Source organism: Labeo rohita, chromosome 23 (assembly GCF_022985175.1).
Source record: "Labeo rohita strain BAU-BD-2019 chromosome 23, IGBB_LRoh.1.0, whole genome shotgun sequence".
Taxonomy (NCBI): Eukaryota; Metazoa; Chordata; class Actinopteri; order Cypriniformes; family Cyprinidae; genus Labeo; species Labeo rohita.
In genome coordinates, this window is record NC_066891.1 from 9,894,885 (window position 1) to 9,911,599 (window position 16,715).

The 16,715-nt window shown below is 33.9% G+C and overlaps 1 protein-coding gene across 2 annotated transcripts in view; it reads left to right on the forward strand.

Moving 5' to 3' along the window:
- Positions 1-16,715, forward strand: part of plxna2 (plexin A2) — a 269,674-nt gene that overhangs the window by 159,320 nt on the left and 93,639 nt on the right. For both annotated transcript variants that reach the window (XM_051096153.1, XM_051096152.1), the window contains exon 5: positions 12,051-12,151. In XM_051096153.1, the coding sequence (XP_050952110.1) occupies positions 12,051-12,151 (101 nt within the window). The remainder of the gene's footprint in view (positions 1-12,050; positions 12,152-16,715) is intronic.

Sequence of the window (16,715 nt, forward strand, 5' to 3'; positions counted from 1 at the left end):
CTTTAGCCGTTGTCTTCATGTACTTTCAGTCTCTTGCTCACTCTATCATGCCATCATTCTCCTACAGTACGTTGGAGTCTTGCTGAGAGGCCTCCTCACGCAATCAAGAATGCTTTGATTGAGTTTTCAACCCACACACACACTCACTCAGGCATTCGAGATGCGAGTGAATAGGTCTGGGAGAGTTGTGCAAACAGCGCGATTGTGTATTTGTGTGTAGTAACTCACACTTCACATGTGTGAATGTTTTATTGCACTCCAGTTTGAGTGGGTTTGCTGAATATGTAATGTGGCTTTCTGAGAGAGCGACCACCGTTGAGACGATCTGTGTGTCCAAATCAAAGGGTCGATGTTTGGCTGGTTAGCATGACCCCTGTTAGCCTCCGTATACACAATTGGGCTACAAGAAGCATCTTTCTTCATTGATCAGAGTGTGTTTATCTGTGCAGATGTGTGCGTGTAAATGACTGTGTTGTCCTGTATCTCTGCTGGGATTCGAGGGGTCAGATTAGCCTCATGTCTGAGAGTTTGACTCCACTGAGACACTGCACTGAATGGATAAGAGTCAGTCAATTGTTGCCCTCAGCTTAGCCAAGCATGAACTTATCACTAGAGAATTTGTCCTTAGGACTAAGGTGTGTGTGTGTCTGTGTGTGTGTGTGAGAGAGAGAGACTTGTGTAAATTGACTATCTAAATGTAAAAATGCCCCATGAAGAAGTCTAAATTAGAGTTTCTAGTTATAATTACAATTTCTTATGCTACTGTACTCCTAAACGCTGATAAAATGCTGATAAAATTCACTTATACATTATATCGATACGTTTTAGGGGTGTGAAACAATTAATCGCTAATAATAAATAAAAGGTTTTTTTTTACATAATGTATGTGTGTGTACTGTGTATATTTATTATGTGTATACACATTATATATAAACTATAAAAGTAGTCTAGTATTTATTTGTTTAATTTTTTACTTATTTGTTAGTTTTAGTTTGTATTTTTTTTAAATGCTAAATATACCATATATGGTAAAAGCATGACAATTAAATTTTTAAATTTAAATAAAAGTAAACTTTTTAAATAAATTTTTATTTTTTTTAAAAATTAGAATTTTTAATCTATATTATGTATACATCGTTATGTATTATTTGTTTCTTTGTTTAACGTACATAATTTATATTTAATTTTTTCCTGATTTGTTATTTTTAGTTGTATTTTTAATGATAAAATTTACCATATATGGTAAAATCATTACAATTAAATTTAAAAATTTAACTTTTAAGTAAAGATTAAAATGTAATTAAATTTAAGATTAAAATTAATCTATATTGTGTATATGTAATTATGTATTATCTGTTTTTTGCTTATTTTACATTATGTAATCAATATTTCTGTCTATGTATACACACACAAATATTTTAAAAATCCATATATGTATGGGTGTGTATTTATATATACATAATAAATACACAGTACACACTCATACAGTATATTATGTAAACACATACTTTTATTTTACATGTGATTAATCACGATTAATCATTTGACAGCCCTAGTAAGTTTTTTTTTAAATGTTTTTGAAAGAATTTTTCTTTTATGTTCAAAAAGGCTTTATTTATTTGTTTAAAAATAAAGTAAAAACAGTAATTTTGTGAATTATTCAAGTTTAAAATATTTTTTTTTACTTTAATTAGTGCTGTCAAATCGATTAATCGCAATTAATCGCATCCAAAATAATTTTGTTTACATGATATGTGTGTCTACTGTATATTTTATGTGTAAATAAACACACACACGTGTATATATTTAAAAAATATATATGTAATATAATAATATTATTATAATATGTATTAATTATATACATACACACACAACTTGTTGTTTGATGGAAATGCGTCAAAATGTTAAAAAATACTCATCAAGCCAATTCATGGTCTTTAAATAGTTATGAAAGTGTTTTTGTTCATTCATAATTAACAGATATGTATTAGGTGGATAATGAACACAGACGCGTACACGCACACACAATCATGCTGTTTTTCTCTGATTTTCAGTGAGTGCCGATGGATTTATGTGTCAGTGAGATTATTGCACTCTGTGTGCGTGTGTGTCTGAAGGGACGTGATCGATGGCTCTCATTGCTGTGGGTGCAGCGTTCAGTATCTCGCATTAAAAATGAATGTGTGAGTGCGCGTGTATGTGTGTGTAGGTGGCAGCCTGTCCCAGAGGTACCAGCTGTTTACGGCTCACTCCAGGAGAGGGGTAGGGGGTCAATGCCTGGACTGGTCACCATGGCAACCGCAATGTGGATTTCGTGAGTGTTTTGAGTGCGCGTGAACATCTGGATACAGTATTTGTTCATGAGAGGCTTCTGGGTTTCTTTAGTTTCAGCTCAGACGAAAAGCCCGCTCTTTATGGACTATCTGTTTTTTTTGGGAGTCATTGTGCACAGATTTTTATCAGTCTGTGTTTATTTTGATTACAACATATTTACAGTTCCAAGGCTGTCGGAATGAGGAATTTGCAGGAGGAATAAGCTGCTAGATTTCAAATTTTCATTATCTGTAACAGTCATTATCTGTTACACCACTGTATAAAAGTGTGGGGTTGTTTTATTTATTTATTTATTTTTGTAATTTTGCATTTATTTTATCAAAACTATTTCTGTGATAGTAAAGCTGAATTTTCAGCATCATTACTCTGGTCTTCAGTGTCACATGATCCTTCGGAAATCATTCTAATATGCTGATTTGTTGCTCTATTATTATTGTTTCTCAATTATTAGCAATGGTTCTTATGATTGCCAAATCTGATAACAGTTTTTGCTGCTTAATATTTGTGGGGAAATCATGATTATTTTTTTCCAGAACTCTCTGATTAATTGAAAGTTCAAAAGAAGAGAATTTATTTAAAATATAAATATTTTGCAAAAATTTTTACATTCTTTTTTTGATCACTTTTTCATTTTGATCACAAAATTCACTGACCCCAAATGTTTGAATGGTGTACATGGTTGTATTTTTTACAAAACGCAAATGCACTCTAGCTATTTGTATATGCAATGTGTTGTGTGGTGTGATTGTTAGCAATTCATTAAAAAGCAGCTAGTATTTTGGAGTCCGACTGTAAAGTTTGTCTAATTTGACGTTTATGGGATAGTTATTCTGTAAATAAGACATCGTAGATATATCTATTATATTTTCTGATATTCCCCAACAAAAATAAACACTTTCCCTTTTACATTAGTCTATATTATACATGACTCTGGAAAACCAAACCAGTCTTAAGTCGCTCAGTATATTTGTAGTTGTAGCCAACAGAACATTGTATGGGTCACAATTATTGATTTTTCTTTTATGCCAAAAATCATTAGGATATTAAGTAAAGATCGTGTTCCATGAAGATATTTTGTAAAGTTTTCACCATAAATATGTATGATTTTCTCAATATTTGATTTTTATGCACCCTCAGATTCCAAATTTTCAAATAGTTGTATCTCGGCCAAATATTGTCCTATCCTAACAAACTCTGCATCAGTGGATCTTATTCATGTTATTCATTTAGTTTTCAGATAATGTATAAATCTCAGTTTCAAAAAATGAACTCTTATGACCCTTATGATGGTTTTGTGGTCCAGGGTCACATATTAGAGTTGCAGTGCATTTTTAATGACCTAAATCCTGTTTTTAATCCAAAATCCATCATACTGTAAACTGTGTTACAGCATGCCAAAAAATGGGTACATTAGCATAATGTTCAGACAGTTTTTTTCCTGTCAAAGTCAGGCGTTCTTGGCCAGAACAAACTGTAGTGTTGATCAGACTGTATGCTGATAGTCAAGTCTGGCTACACAAGAACAGGATTTCCCTTACACTCACTTTACCCTCATGTTTTTCATTCTCCTTCTATCCTCTTGGATATGTCTTCTCTCTCTTAATCATTTACCTCAGACCCTACATCTCTTCATTCTCTTAATTCTCTTCTCGCTGTCATTCTCACTTTTGTTTACTCTCTAATAGTTCTCCATTCATCAGATAGGTGTCTGTGACAGGGTGTTCTGAGACTATGGAAAAGAGTGTTAATGTAAGCATTCATGCTCTGCGTCCGGTCCCCGTAGCATACTGTACTGTAGCACAGGTCTAAGATCAGCCATTCACTTGTAATTATAACGTCTTGGGTCTGGATTACAGCAGCAGAGGTTCTTTGGAGGTTACAAGCTTGACTTGAGAAGTGTTGTCTGTGAATAAGACAAGAATTTCAGTGCCAGCTCCGTCTTCTTTTCTTCTAAATGTCCTGTCTCCAGGCGATTCTTGGCCAGCATCAGAGCGAGTGGAAAATATCGAATTCAAGCCAGATAGAGATTAGCAGATAGCATCCTGGAAGCATTTTAAGCTGTGGAAGAATTACAGAGCTCAAGAGGAAATTAGGAGCTGGCGAGCACCCTGTCCTACCATGAGTTTGGGCTGAACCCAGAATTCCTCGTTAATCTAACTACAGTTGTCTTTTAAGCCAATTGGCTGTTATTAATACTTTAAGTTCACAAGTGCAAGTGGAGATTAATGGCGGTTGTGGTAGATTCAAATGTTTTTTGGAGGAATGGTTTTTAGGCTGTGAGATCACTTATGCTGTAGGAAAAATACTTTCAATGTTTCTTTAAAATGTGAAAACAAAAAAAAAAATCAAAAACAGACAGCATGACCAGTGTAGTATGAATCCCAAACAAATGACTCTTATGAACCGGTTCTTTTTAGTGAATCAAACACACACAACTGACTAATCTGTGTAGTTGCTGACTGTTTATTCATGTGATATAGTTAAACATATAGTTGTTCATTTTATATAAATTCGTTATCTTAAAAAAAAATTATGAAAGTATAAAAAAAAAAAAAAAAAAAAAAGTAAAAAAATTCAGTGTGTGTGTGTATATATAAATATAAATATAAATATAAATATATATATATATATATATATATATATATATATATATATATATTTATATATATATATACAGAAGATTTTTTTTCAAATTGTTGTACATTCATTATTTAAACAAAAATAACGTGTAACGTGTTTGAAAAAAATTTGGGGTGTGTGATTTTTATATATATACAGATAGATTATTTTTTAGATGTGCCATTTTAAAATCGGTTTAAAACAGTCATACAAACATCAGTTGAATTCTGTATAAACCCAACCATTTTTCCCCAAATATGTTGCAATTTTGTGTTTTTATTTTTATTTGTTTTTTTGTTTTTTTTGGCAACATATATGACAGTATTAGTGACTAGTTGGCACATATTTCTATGTATAAACTCTGTACAATCCAATATAAAGATTTACAATGATGCTGTTTGAGTTCTGAATAAACATCCAGAAACTGCAGCATAAATTAAACACCACCACATGTTAGGTCTCAACTTTTATGGTGGTTTTTAGTTTTTTTTACCAGAAAATAATTACTGAAAGAAAAGGCGACTTGATAAGTACCTACAATGATCTTTGCACATTATTTTGCTTGGTAGCTGTAAACAGCTGTTTTACATGACAGAAAAATAGTTTGTGATTATTAATATTAATAAATGTAATCATTTATTGAACATTGCTGCCTTTTATCTTATTGCTGTTGCTGCAGCTTGCATCATGCCTAATAACTGTGAGCAAATCTGCAATGTATGATCTTGCTTATTGCTTTTTATTTGGTTCTATTGTAAACAAATCAAATGAAAACCGTGTTTCTCTATTCTGCATTTAAACTCAAGTTTTAATGAGAAAATGTTCAAACGCACACACAATCACAAGCTGCTCTCAGTGGGAGAACAGGCCTCATTGTGCTTCCCACTGTGTTGACTGACTAAAGCATGTGCTGGTCAACAGCTGCTCCAGTTGCCCGCCCGCATCCCCCATAACACCTTTATCCAGCTCACTTTTTCTGTCTGGAAGTCTCTCTATCAATCTCTCTGTCCCCATCTTTTCTTTTGACATCTTTCTGCCAAGTGTGCAGACGTGGACGTGCACCTGCGGCAGCTGTGTCACCCTGCAGTGCAGCTGTCCCCTCTCTGATCCGCTCCATCAGCGTTTGACACTGCTGCAGATTTTCATAACATAGTTAGTATCACTAGTACTGTTGCTTATACTAAGGTTAAAGTAGTTTTTCCAAACCTGTATGACTTTCCTTCTTCTGTGAAGCGCAAAAGACATTTTGAAATATATCTTAGTTTTTTAGATACACTGAAATTCAATGGGATCCATTGTGTTTTGATGAGAATTTTATAATTTTTTTTCTTTTTGATGAACTGTCCCTTTCATAATCATGCTACAGATAAGAATGATGCCTTAAACTTGTGCTGTTTGTCATAAAAACTAAAAACTTCTAAAAAACTTGACACATAACACAAGCCTTTATAACATTTTTTCTTTATGATTGTAATTAATTTTGACTTGATGATGATAAACTGACAAGTTAATTATTTCAAATTAGACCACAATTAAGCTTGTAGTCCAAAAGCTTCATGAATTTTATCTGTTTTAGTTTGGTTTGCCAGTTTTTTGTGTATATATATATATAGGAATGTGTGTATGTGTAATATAATATAATATAATATAATATAATGATATAATAGTGCTGTCAATCGATTAAAAATAACTAATAATTGCACATTTTTCTATACAAACACACACACATATATTTTAAACAAAAAAAAGTTACTAAAACTTAAACTTAAATAAATAAGTAATTTTAGTTTTTTAATTTTTCAGTTATAGTTTAAGTAAGAAAAATTATTATTGGGTTTAAGCTTTAGTTTTTACTTACCTAAAATAACCCTGTTAAAAACAGGTATTCTGTAACTTTTGATTTGTGTCTGACTAATGATAAAACTGGTGAGAAAATTAATTCAAGGAGAAACCCAAGCCATATCAAGGGGCCAGAATATTATAGAGACTTGGCGGTGGGCTCTTTTGAATTCTTAAATATACCCAAAATGCCCTAGCAACCACTCAGAACACCTTAGCAACTGCATAGTAAAGTCCTGGCAACTATAAAAACAGCCTTGCATTTTGTACAAGCTTACATTTTCTTCATAAAAAATCTAGTTAGAGTTACTCCAGAACAGGCATTTGGTGACCGTTGGCGTCAAGAAGGCATCATCTGGTATCTGTGAATCGAATGTTGTTGGATTGTTGGTCTGGCTCTAAGTCAGTGTTGTGTAACATTGAGACTTATTGCCATGTTGAACCAGCGTCGTATGGCCGGTGTTGCTTTGTGAGCGGAGCCCCTGGTGGGCTTGTTTGTCATCAGGCTGGGCGGCAGCGCTGATGTGCTGGACTCATTACTTTTGACCACCTGTTTGTCCTGGGGCAACGAGTGAGCGAAAAATAAAGAGAAACGAGGGAGGGGGAGCTGGGTGAAAATGAAAAAGGGAACAGGACGGAGCCTTGTGGGACACCTCTCGGTTCTTGCCGTATGTATAAACACAACTGTGCATGCGTGTGCGATCACAGCCATGTGTCGGTGGAAAGCGGGAGGTTGAATACGCGTCTTTGTTTCGGAGCCGCTGCGGCTGTGTGTCGCGGGGACAGGTGGATGGCCGCCCCCGTCAAACCCCGCCGCTCACACACTAATGACATTTAACACGGCCATACAGCGCACACACACGCGCAGCGGGAACCCTACGTGTTTCTCCACCCCTCTCACTAAACGCACACTGTGTGCCCACTCATCCATCTTAAAACTGTCTCTCACTTCATCCTACCCTTTGACCCCGTCACAAATGTCAGAATAAAGAAAACACAATGACGGTAACCGTCAAAAAGCGTAATGCTGTGCCCAAATTCTGAATAGTAACTGGCACGCAGATCCTATTGGGCAAACGTTGTTACAGTTTTGTCCTTTTATTTGTATCTGATGTGAACTTTTAACCCTGAATAATACATGTTTATAACATTTTGAGAAGCTACGTAATAAAATGAGTCCAACCATATATATATATATATATATATATATATATATATATATATATATATATATATATATATATATATATTTTTTTTTTTTTATTATTATTATTATTTTTATTATTTTTTTTTTTTTTTACATGATTTGTACTTTGGAATGGCAACAATAATAAATTATAAATAATTAATAAATAATATATAATAATAATATATACTACCAGTCAAAAGTTTTTGAACAGTTTTTTGAACAGTCTTTTGCTCACCAAGCCTGCATTTATTTGATCCAAAGTACAGCAAAAACAGTAACATTCTGAAATTTTTACTAGTTAAAATCATTTTTATATTTGTATTTCATATTTTCTATTTGAATATATTTTAAAATGTAAAATTTATTCCTGTCATTTCAAAGCTGAATTTTTAGCATCTTTACTCCAGTCACATGATCCTTCAGAAATCATTGTAATATTCTAATTCTCTGCTAAAAACAAACAAAAAAACAAACAAACAAAAAAAAAACATTTATTATTAGTAGATTTTTTTTCAGGTTTCTTTGATGAATAGAAAGACAGCATTTATTTGATCACTTTTGATTAATTTAAAGCATCTAAATAAAAGTATTAATTTCTATAATTTCTTTCAAAAAAAAAAAAAAAAATTATACTGACTCCCAAGCCTTTGAATGGTATAGTGTATAATGTTACAAAAGCTTTTTATTTCAGATAAATGCTGATCTTTGGATCTTTCTATTCATCAAAGTATCCTGAAAAAAAAAAGTACAACTTTAAATTTTTAATTTACAACTTTTTAAAATATTGATAATAATAAAAAAATGTTTCCTGAACAGCAAATCAGCCTATTAGAATGATTTCTGAAGGATCATGTGACACGGTAGACTGGAGTAAAGATGCTGAAAATGTAGCTTTGATCACAGGAATAAATTACATTTTAAAATATATTCAAATCAAAAGCAGTTATTTTAAATAGTAAAAATATTTCACAGTATTACTGCTTTTACTGTATTTTGGATTAAATAAATGCAGGTTTGGAGAGTGGAAGAGTCTTCTTTAAAAAACATCTTACTCTTCAAAACCTTTTGACTGGTAGTGTGTATATATATACACATACATACATAGTTATTTCTCTGCAACACATCTGACCAAATTTTGAAAATCCATTCATTTCAGTCAAAATGCGGGAAAACAAATGTTATTCGCCCCCAAATCCTCAATGACTTCACACTATCCTGTTCTGCTTGTGTGTGTTAATAGGATGCAGGTGCACCCAAAAAATCCCCTCAGCGACAAGGGACGACATCACAGGCTCCAGCGCTGGCAATGAAAGCAAACCCCTGAAAATACATGAATAGATAAAAGAGATATTACAAGCGCAGGCACAAATCACAGAGCTGTGGCCCGGTCATCACAGCGCCGCTATCCCAGCATGCCAAGTGGGCAGCAGAAGGCTGTGCGATTGGAGTGGAGAGGGGCTTTGTGGGTCAGCGGGCAAAGCAAGGCTCTAGTCTGTTGTAGTGGGCATTTGTGAGTGTGGATCTGGTTAGCTCTCGTCTCTGAGGTATTACAGGGGTGTTTGATTGTCTAGGTGTGTGTGTGTGTGTGTGTGTGTGTGTGAGAGAGAGAGAGCATATGTTCAGACTGTTTGCCAGACACACACTGCTTGTTGAGTTTTGAGGAGTGACATGTTTGCTTTTTATAATGGTCACTGAATTGAGTCTCACTCTGGAGACGAACTTGACACAATCGCCATTATTTGAGTGTATGTGTGCGTACACCTGTTTAACTATACACTGAAGTCAAATTTATGACCAGAAGTGTACTAAATCAGGCAAAACCTACAGTATTTATATATATTTAGGTAAGTATTTAGATAGCTGTATTAGATACTGTAAGCAAACGTGTGTTGTAACTGTATCAATTACAAGCAGTTTATAAAGTGTTATACAAATATATATATATATTTGTATATATATATATATATTTGTATAAGTCTCTCTCTCTCTCTCTCTCTCTCTCTCTCTCTCTCTATATATATATATATATATATACATCTGTCTTAGATGAGGTACAGATACTGTATACATACACTTCTAGTCAAAAGTTTTTGAACAGTAAGGTTTAAAGTCTTTTCTGCTCACCAAGCCTGCATTTATTTGATCCAAAGTACAGCAAAACAGTAATATTGTGAAATATTTTTTACTACTCAAAATAACTGCGTTCTATTTAAATATATTTTAAAATGTTATTAATTCCTGTGATCAAAGCTACATTTTCAGCATCATAATAATCCTTCAGAAATCATTCTAAAAAGCTGATTTGCTGTTCAAAAAAGATTTTTAATTGTTATTATCAATAACTATACACTATACTATTCAAAAGCCTGGAGTCAGTATCCTTTTGTTTTTTTTTGAAAGAAATTATAGAAATTAATATTTTTATTTAGCAAGGATGCTTTAAATTGATCAAAAGTGATGATAAAGACATTTATAATGTTACAAAAGATTTTTATTTCAGATAAATGCTGTTCTTCTGTTTCTATTCGTCAAAGAAACCTGAAAAAATTCTACTCAGCTGTTTTCAACATAATAATAATAAATGTTTATAAACAGTAAATCAGAATATTAGAATGATTTCTGAAGGATCATGTGACTGGAGTAATGATGCTACAAATTTAGCTTTAAAATTTTACATTTTAAAATGTATTCAAATAGAAAACAGTTATTTTAAATAGTAAAGATATTTCAAATTTTTACTGTTTTTTTTTCTGTACTTTGAATCAAACAAAATGCAGGCTTGGTGAGTAGAAGTGACTTTAAAAAACATTAAAAATCCAAAATGTCTCGGCAAGTATAGTAATACCAGTACATTTTGACCTTTTTTTTTTTAGGTCCCCATGAGGAAACAAGCTTATAAATCATACAGAATTAAGTGTTTTCAAAATCTAAAAATGCAGAAAGTTTTCTGCGAGGGGTAGTTTTAGGGTAAGGGGATTGAAAATACAGTTTGTACAGTATAAAAACCATTACATCTATGGAATGTCCTCATAATAATAGGAACACCAGTGTGTGTGTGTGTGTGTGTGTGTGTGTGTGTTTATACCTAGCTGGACAGGTGCACTGGGCAACACAAAAGAGCACTGTGTCGATGCTATTCCTTTTAGTGGCAGTAGCACAGCTGCTTGTGTCCTGTTTCCTCTGTTCTGTCTGTTTCTGTTAGCACACACACACACACATGCACACAGAAATACAGGTTTTACCACTGAATACTCTTATGTTTGTCTTTCACTAATACATTTCAAAGGAAACACAAGTGCACACGAACACACAGACGTTCTTGTGCACATATACAACTGGCATCATAAAAAACTTGCATCTGGACGGCCGTAGACAGTAAACATCACAAATGAGATCTCATCTCTTTCTCGGAGACAGAAATTAAATGAAGTGGACATAAATTGAAAAGTTTTTTCTCAAAGGCAGTGACAAGCAAAATTCTCCATTGTATCTCCATTTCTGCTTATATACCAAAAAAAATTACAATTCTGTCATCATTTTTTCATGCTCATGATGTTACAAACCTGTGTGACTCTATTTTTTCAGTGAAATGCAAAATGAAGATACTGTAATCTGAAGAATGCTGGTAACTAAACAGTTTCGGTTCCAGTTTACTTGCATTGTACTTTTTGTCCATACGATCAAAGTTGGTGGGAGCTGAAACGGTCTTATCTTCTTAAAACACCAACGTTTATGTTCCACAGAAGTCCTACAATTTTAAAACAACATTAAGTAAATAATGACTGAATTTTCTTTTATGCTGAAGTTTTATCCCTTTAAATCCCCTTGTTTCTGAAAGGAATTGACCTCGGTCTCTCAAACCGTGCTCCCATTTGCTATGATACCAAAGACTCCGATCATCTTGTTTCTCTGAGACTTTGCTCACTTTTCTCTCTCCTCTTCCTTGTCCATCATAGTCTAGAAAATCTATGACTTTCAAATGCTACTTCCATATCATATATCTACCGAATGGCTTAATACAGCTTGTGCTGAATAAATATGCTCCATCTGTTCTTTTTTTGTTCTGCAGGTTACACGGGTGCCGATCGAGTCTTGTGAGCAGTACGGCACGTGTGGAGAGTGTTTGAGCTCAGGAGATCCACACTGTGGCTGGTGTGTGCTGCATAACATGTAAGTTCCGTTCCTTCTTTATATTTACGCACACAACGAAATTTTATGTATTTGAAAACCACAATCTCCAAAACTTAAATCATGTAGTGAAGTCTAAGAATGATCATAAAGCAGAGCCCAGTGGTGCTCGGATGGCACAGAGGTTGTTTGCCCTCTGGTGGTTGACTAGTGCAACTACATCCAGCTGTTAATATCTCAGTGAATGCTGAATCCTCAGACGCTTGTATCCTTTTAAAAATTGAATTTAATGTTTCCAGAACAACAGGCAACTGACAGTACTGTGTTCGTCATCTTTTAGTGGTTTTGTGCTGTTGTCTTCTCTCTTGTGTCCTGACTCTGTAGGGGTGTGTAAGCCCTCCGCTACCATCATTACAGTAATGGCGGGCGTACCTCCCTTGGAAAAGTGCACTTAAAGTAATTTACATGACTCCCGACAGGACAGGGACAAATAATTGGCGAAGCGAGCGGTATTTGTGCGTCTCTGTTCAGCATGGGGCTGTTTTTTTTTCTGAGCGTGCCGTTAGCGCAGCAGGATTACATTCCTCCATCAGTCCTCTGGGGCTTTCTGCTGTATTAAAGCTCATGTAATACAGACGCCATTCGAATCTCAAACATACCATGCTGTGTTGTGCAGACAAGCTTATGTATTTATTAATTCACTAGCAAAAAGTACCGAAAGTACCGTGCTACTACCTCTTTTTTTGTTGTTGTTGTTGTTGTTGTATTTTTGGAAATTATTATTTTAAAATGTATTTAATGTTTGTTTATATTTTTAAATTACTTAAATATATATTTAAATATATATAACTGTAGTTTTAGCTGCTTTTTTTTTTTTTGGAGTAACACACAGTAAGTACCATGGTGTATCAGTATAGTAATCATTCAATACCATGACATATCAGATTCTCTCATTTTCTCTTTCGCGCCATGTGTGCTTGTATTCTTTCCTCCCCACGGCGAGTGCTTTTTCACAGTCTGTGTTCTCTTAATGAAATTAACATCTCTCACTTGCTCTAATTCTAGCGCCACTCTCATATTTGCTCATTTCTCACTCCTCACGGCCCCTATGGAGTCCATCCTTCCACATCTGATAGAGCGACAGACAGAGAGGGAGAGAGCGAGAGAGAGAGAGATTGCTGACACCTACTACAATGGTTTCATTAGTCTTTTAGCTTCTCCTTCACTGCACAGTTTTTCTCCTTTTTTTCACTTTATAATAATGGTTTTCAAATGGTCATGATAAGACACCTTTTAAATCAAAAAAGAGATGCTTGAGATATGTATGAAATTAGAAAAGAAATCTTGAGCATACTTTTAAAGGAGAAGTTCACTTTCTTTCAAAAATCCTGAAATGTTTTCCTCAAAAAACATTTATTTATGAGTGAAGAAAGAAAGACATGAATATCTTAGATGACAAGGGGGTGAGTAAATTATCTGTAAATTTTTCTGGAAGTGAACTTCTACTTTAAGATTCTTCAGATCAACACACTGGTTCCTGGGGTCATTAAAGCATCCAAGTATGGAAGCCCATTTCCGCCACTGAATAAAAAAGATGATTGCGACTTTTTATCTCACACTCCTGACTTTGTTTTCTCGCAGTTGTGAGTGTACATCTTGCAGTTCAGACTTTTTTCTGAGATTTAAACTCGCAAATGCAAGTTATAAAGTCCAATTCTGAGGGAAAAAAGACTAATATGTATAAAGTCAGAATTGCAATATAAACTTGCAATTTTTAGAAAAAAAAAAAGTCACACTTGCAAGATATAAACTCACAATTCTAAGAAAAAAAAGTCACAGTTGTGATATAAACTTGCAATTCTGAGAAAAAAGTTACAGTAGCTAGATAAACTTGCAATTTTGAGAAAAAAGACAATTTAAAGACATAAACCTGCAGTTCTGAGCAAAAAGTCACAATTACGAGACATAAACTTTCAATTCTGAGAAAAAAGTTACAATAGCAAGATAAACTTGCAATTATAAGAAAAAAGTTACAATTGCAAGATAAACTTGCAATTCTGAGAAAAAAGTCACAATTTAATAACATAAGCTTGCAATTCTGAGAAAAAGTCACAATTACGAGACAAACTTGCAATTCTGAGAAAAAAGTTACAATAGCAAGATAAACTTGCAATTTTGAGAAAAAAGTCACAATTTAAAGACATAAACTTGCCATTCTGAGCAAAAAGTCACAATTACGAGATATAAATGTGCAATTCTGAGAAAAAGTCGCAATTGCAAGACATAAACTTGCAATTCTGAGAAAAAAGTCACAATTTAAAGACATAAACTTGTACTTGCATACTTATATCACGCAATTCTGAGAAAAAAGTCAGAACTGTGAGTTTATATCTCACAATTCTGACTTTATTTCTCTTTATTGTGAGTTTATATGTCATAATTCTGAGGAAAAAAAGTCAGAATTGCTAGATTAAAAAGTCAATCTGTTTTTTTTATTTTTTATTCAGTGGCGAAAAACATGCTTCCATAACAAAGCAGATGGTTTGAGGAAAATAAATAAAATAAAAATTTAATCCTTAAAATGTCGAACATCTAAAATAACTTCAATTTTGCATCAGGCAAATATCTCAGACTTTTGTGAATATATCACAATCTATAATTAAAAAAGCACTCATTTATTTGATTGGAATATATTTGCTGAAGTTATATTAACAAGTTCCAAATTTGTAAGAAAAATTAGTTGCTAGATTTCAAGTTTTCAGTACTGGTCATTAGATGTTTACAGTACCACTCAGAAGTTTAGCATTGTAATATTGTGAAATATTATTACAATTTAAAAGAACTGCATTCTAGTTTAATATGTTTTAAAATGTAATTTATTCCTGTTATGCAAAGCTGAATTTTCAGCATCAATACTCCACTCTTCAGCGTCACATGATCTTTCAGAAATCATTCTAATGTGCAGATATGGTGCTTAATAAACATTTCTTAGTATTTTCAATGTTACTGCTTAATGTGTTTGTGGAAACTGTAATGAATTGTTTAGGATTCTTTGAAAAAAAGTTCAAAAGAACAAATAATCAATTAAATGCGGCCATGCTGAATATATATGTGAATTTCTTTTAAAAAAACTTGGCTGACCCCAAACTTTTTGAATGGTAGTGTATCTATTTATTCTACATGCCTTGTTTCAGTTATTTCTTTTTTAATATACACTGGAGACTTTTTATGTACAGCAACATTATTCTGCTTTTAGTGTAAGAGACGTCTCTCTCTTTATTCTTACCTCAGCTCAGAATAGTGTGATTTGCCAAAGTTCCTCTAATTACCAGCAGCTGCTGCACACCATGTGATTGAAAGGAGAAAAAAATGAGTGAGAGACTGAAATCAGGATAGTGTTAGAGTATATGAGGCATCACTAAATCTGCCTGTGTTTAGACTATGAAGACAAACAGCATCTGTCTGTTATCTGTCTATCTGGCATAAGACCCAGAGACATCTCTCATTGGCCAGTTAGCCTGCGTACAGAACGCTGAAACTGGGAGGAGACAGAAAAAGGAGGCATAAAGAGAGAGAGCATAAAGTTTGCTGTCAGATTTAGGAGGACTAATCTCCTTGGCCCATGGAGAACACTAATCCTGGAGATGATCTGATTGGCTGATCTCCTTTTAGGTCAAAGGCTGTTTTAATATCAGTGATCCAGTAGTTGCTCAGCGGAGATCATTTCAACGAATCCATAATCGCTTTTAGGATTGAGCTCATTATAGAGAGAAAGAGGGAGGTGGGGAATCTTAGCACCGATCAGTGTTTAGGGCAGTATGTAAGCGTATTTAACATTATGCAATACATGAGTGTTTGGAAAGTGTGTGTGTGTGTAAGCTCTCGGCTTGGGTCTTGTTTGCATGGCTGTGGCGGCCGTTCCAGAAGGGAGACCATCTTCACAGCGGGGTACAGCGTTTGATCCGTGCTGTGAGGAAACATTCGCTCACTCTCTCTCTGATGTACCCGCGTGGACTTGATATGTTGGACTAGCATGCTATTTCCGCCATGCTAATTTTCTTGTGCATTGAATGCACAGAGCATGTGAAATGTGTGAAATGTGTCCCATAATGCAGTGCACTTGACTTGACCTTTCATGTGACAAATGAACCAGAAAAAAATGGGAATTGTAATATTTTGATTTTCAGACCTGAAAAGGTCATGGGATTTAATATTTAATTGGATGTAAATTTCTCTTGTAAAATTCTGAAAATATATGTAATTATATCTATTCAAAAATGATTTATTGTATCATTTATAAATAATGTATACATTCATTTCTTAAATCATTTCATAATTTCTTTTATCACTAGTATCAAAACTAGCAGGCTGAAAGATCATGATCTTATTTCATAATGCAGTAACCTAATGTGTCTCACATTTAGGCTGATGTAGAAGAGTATAGTCACAATACATTTAATAAATTATTTGGCAATCAGCCATTACACAACTCATCACATTACAACAACACTGGATCAGTTAGATGTCAATAATATCTGCACATGTTCAGAAGGATGGTGCTGTGCACTGCTGTGTAGTCAGTTAACACTCATTCAAGCAGCGTCAT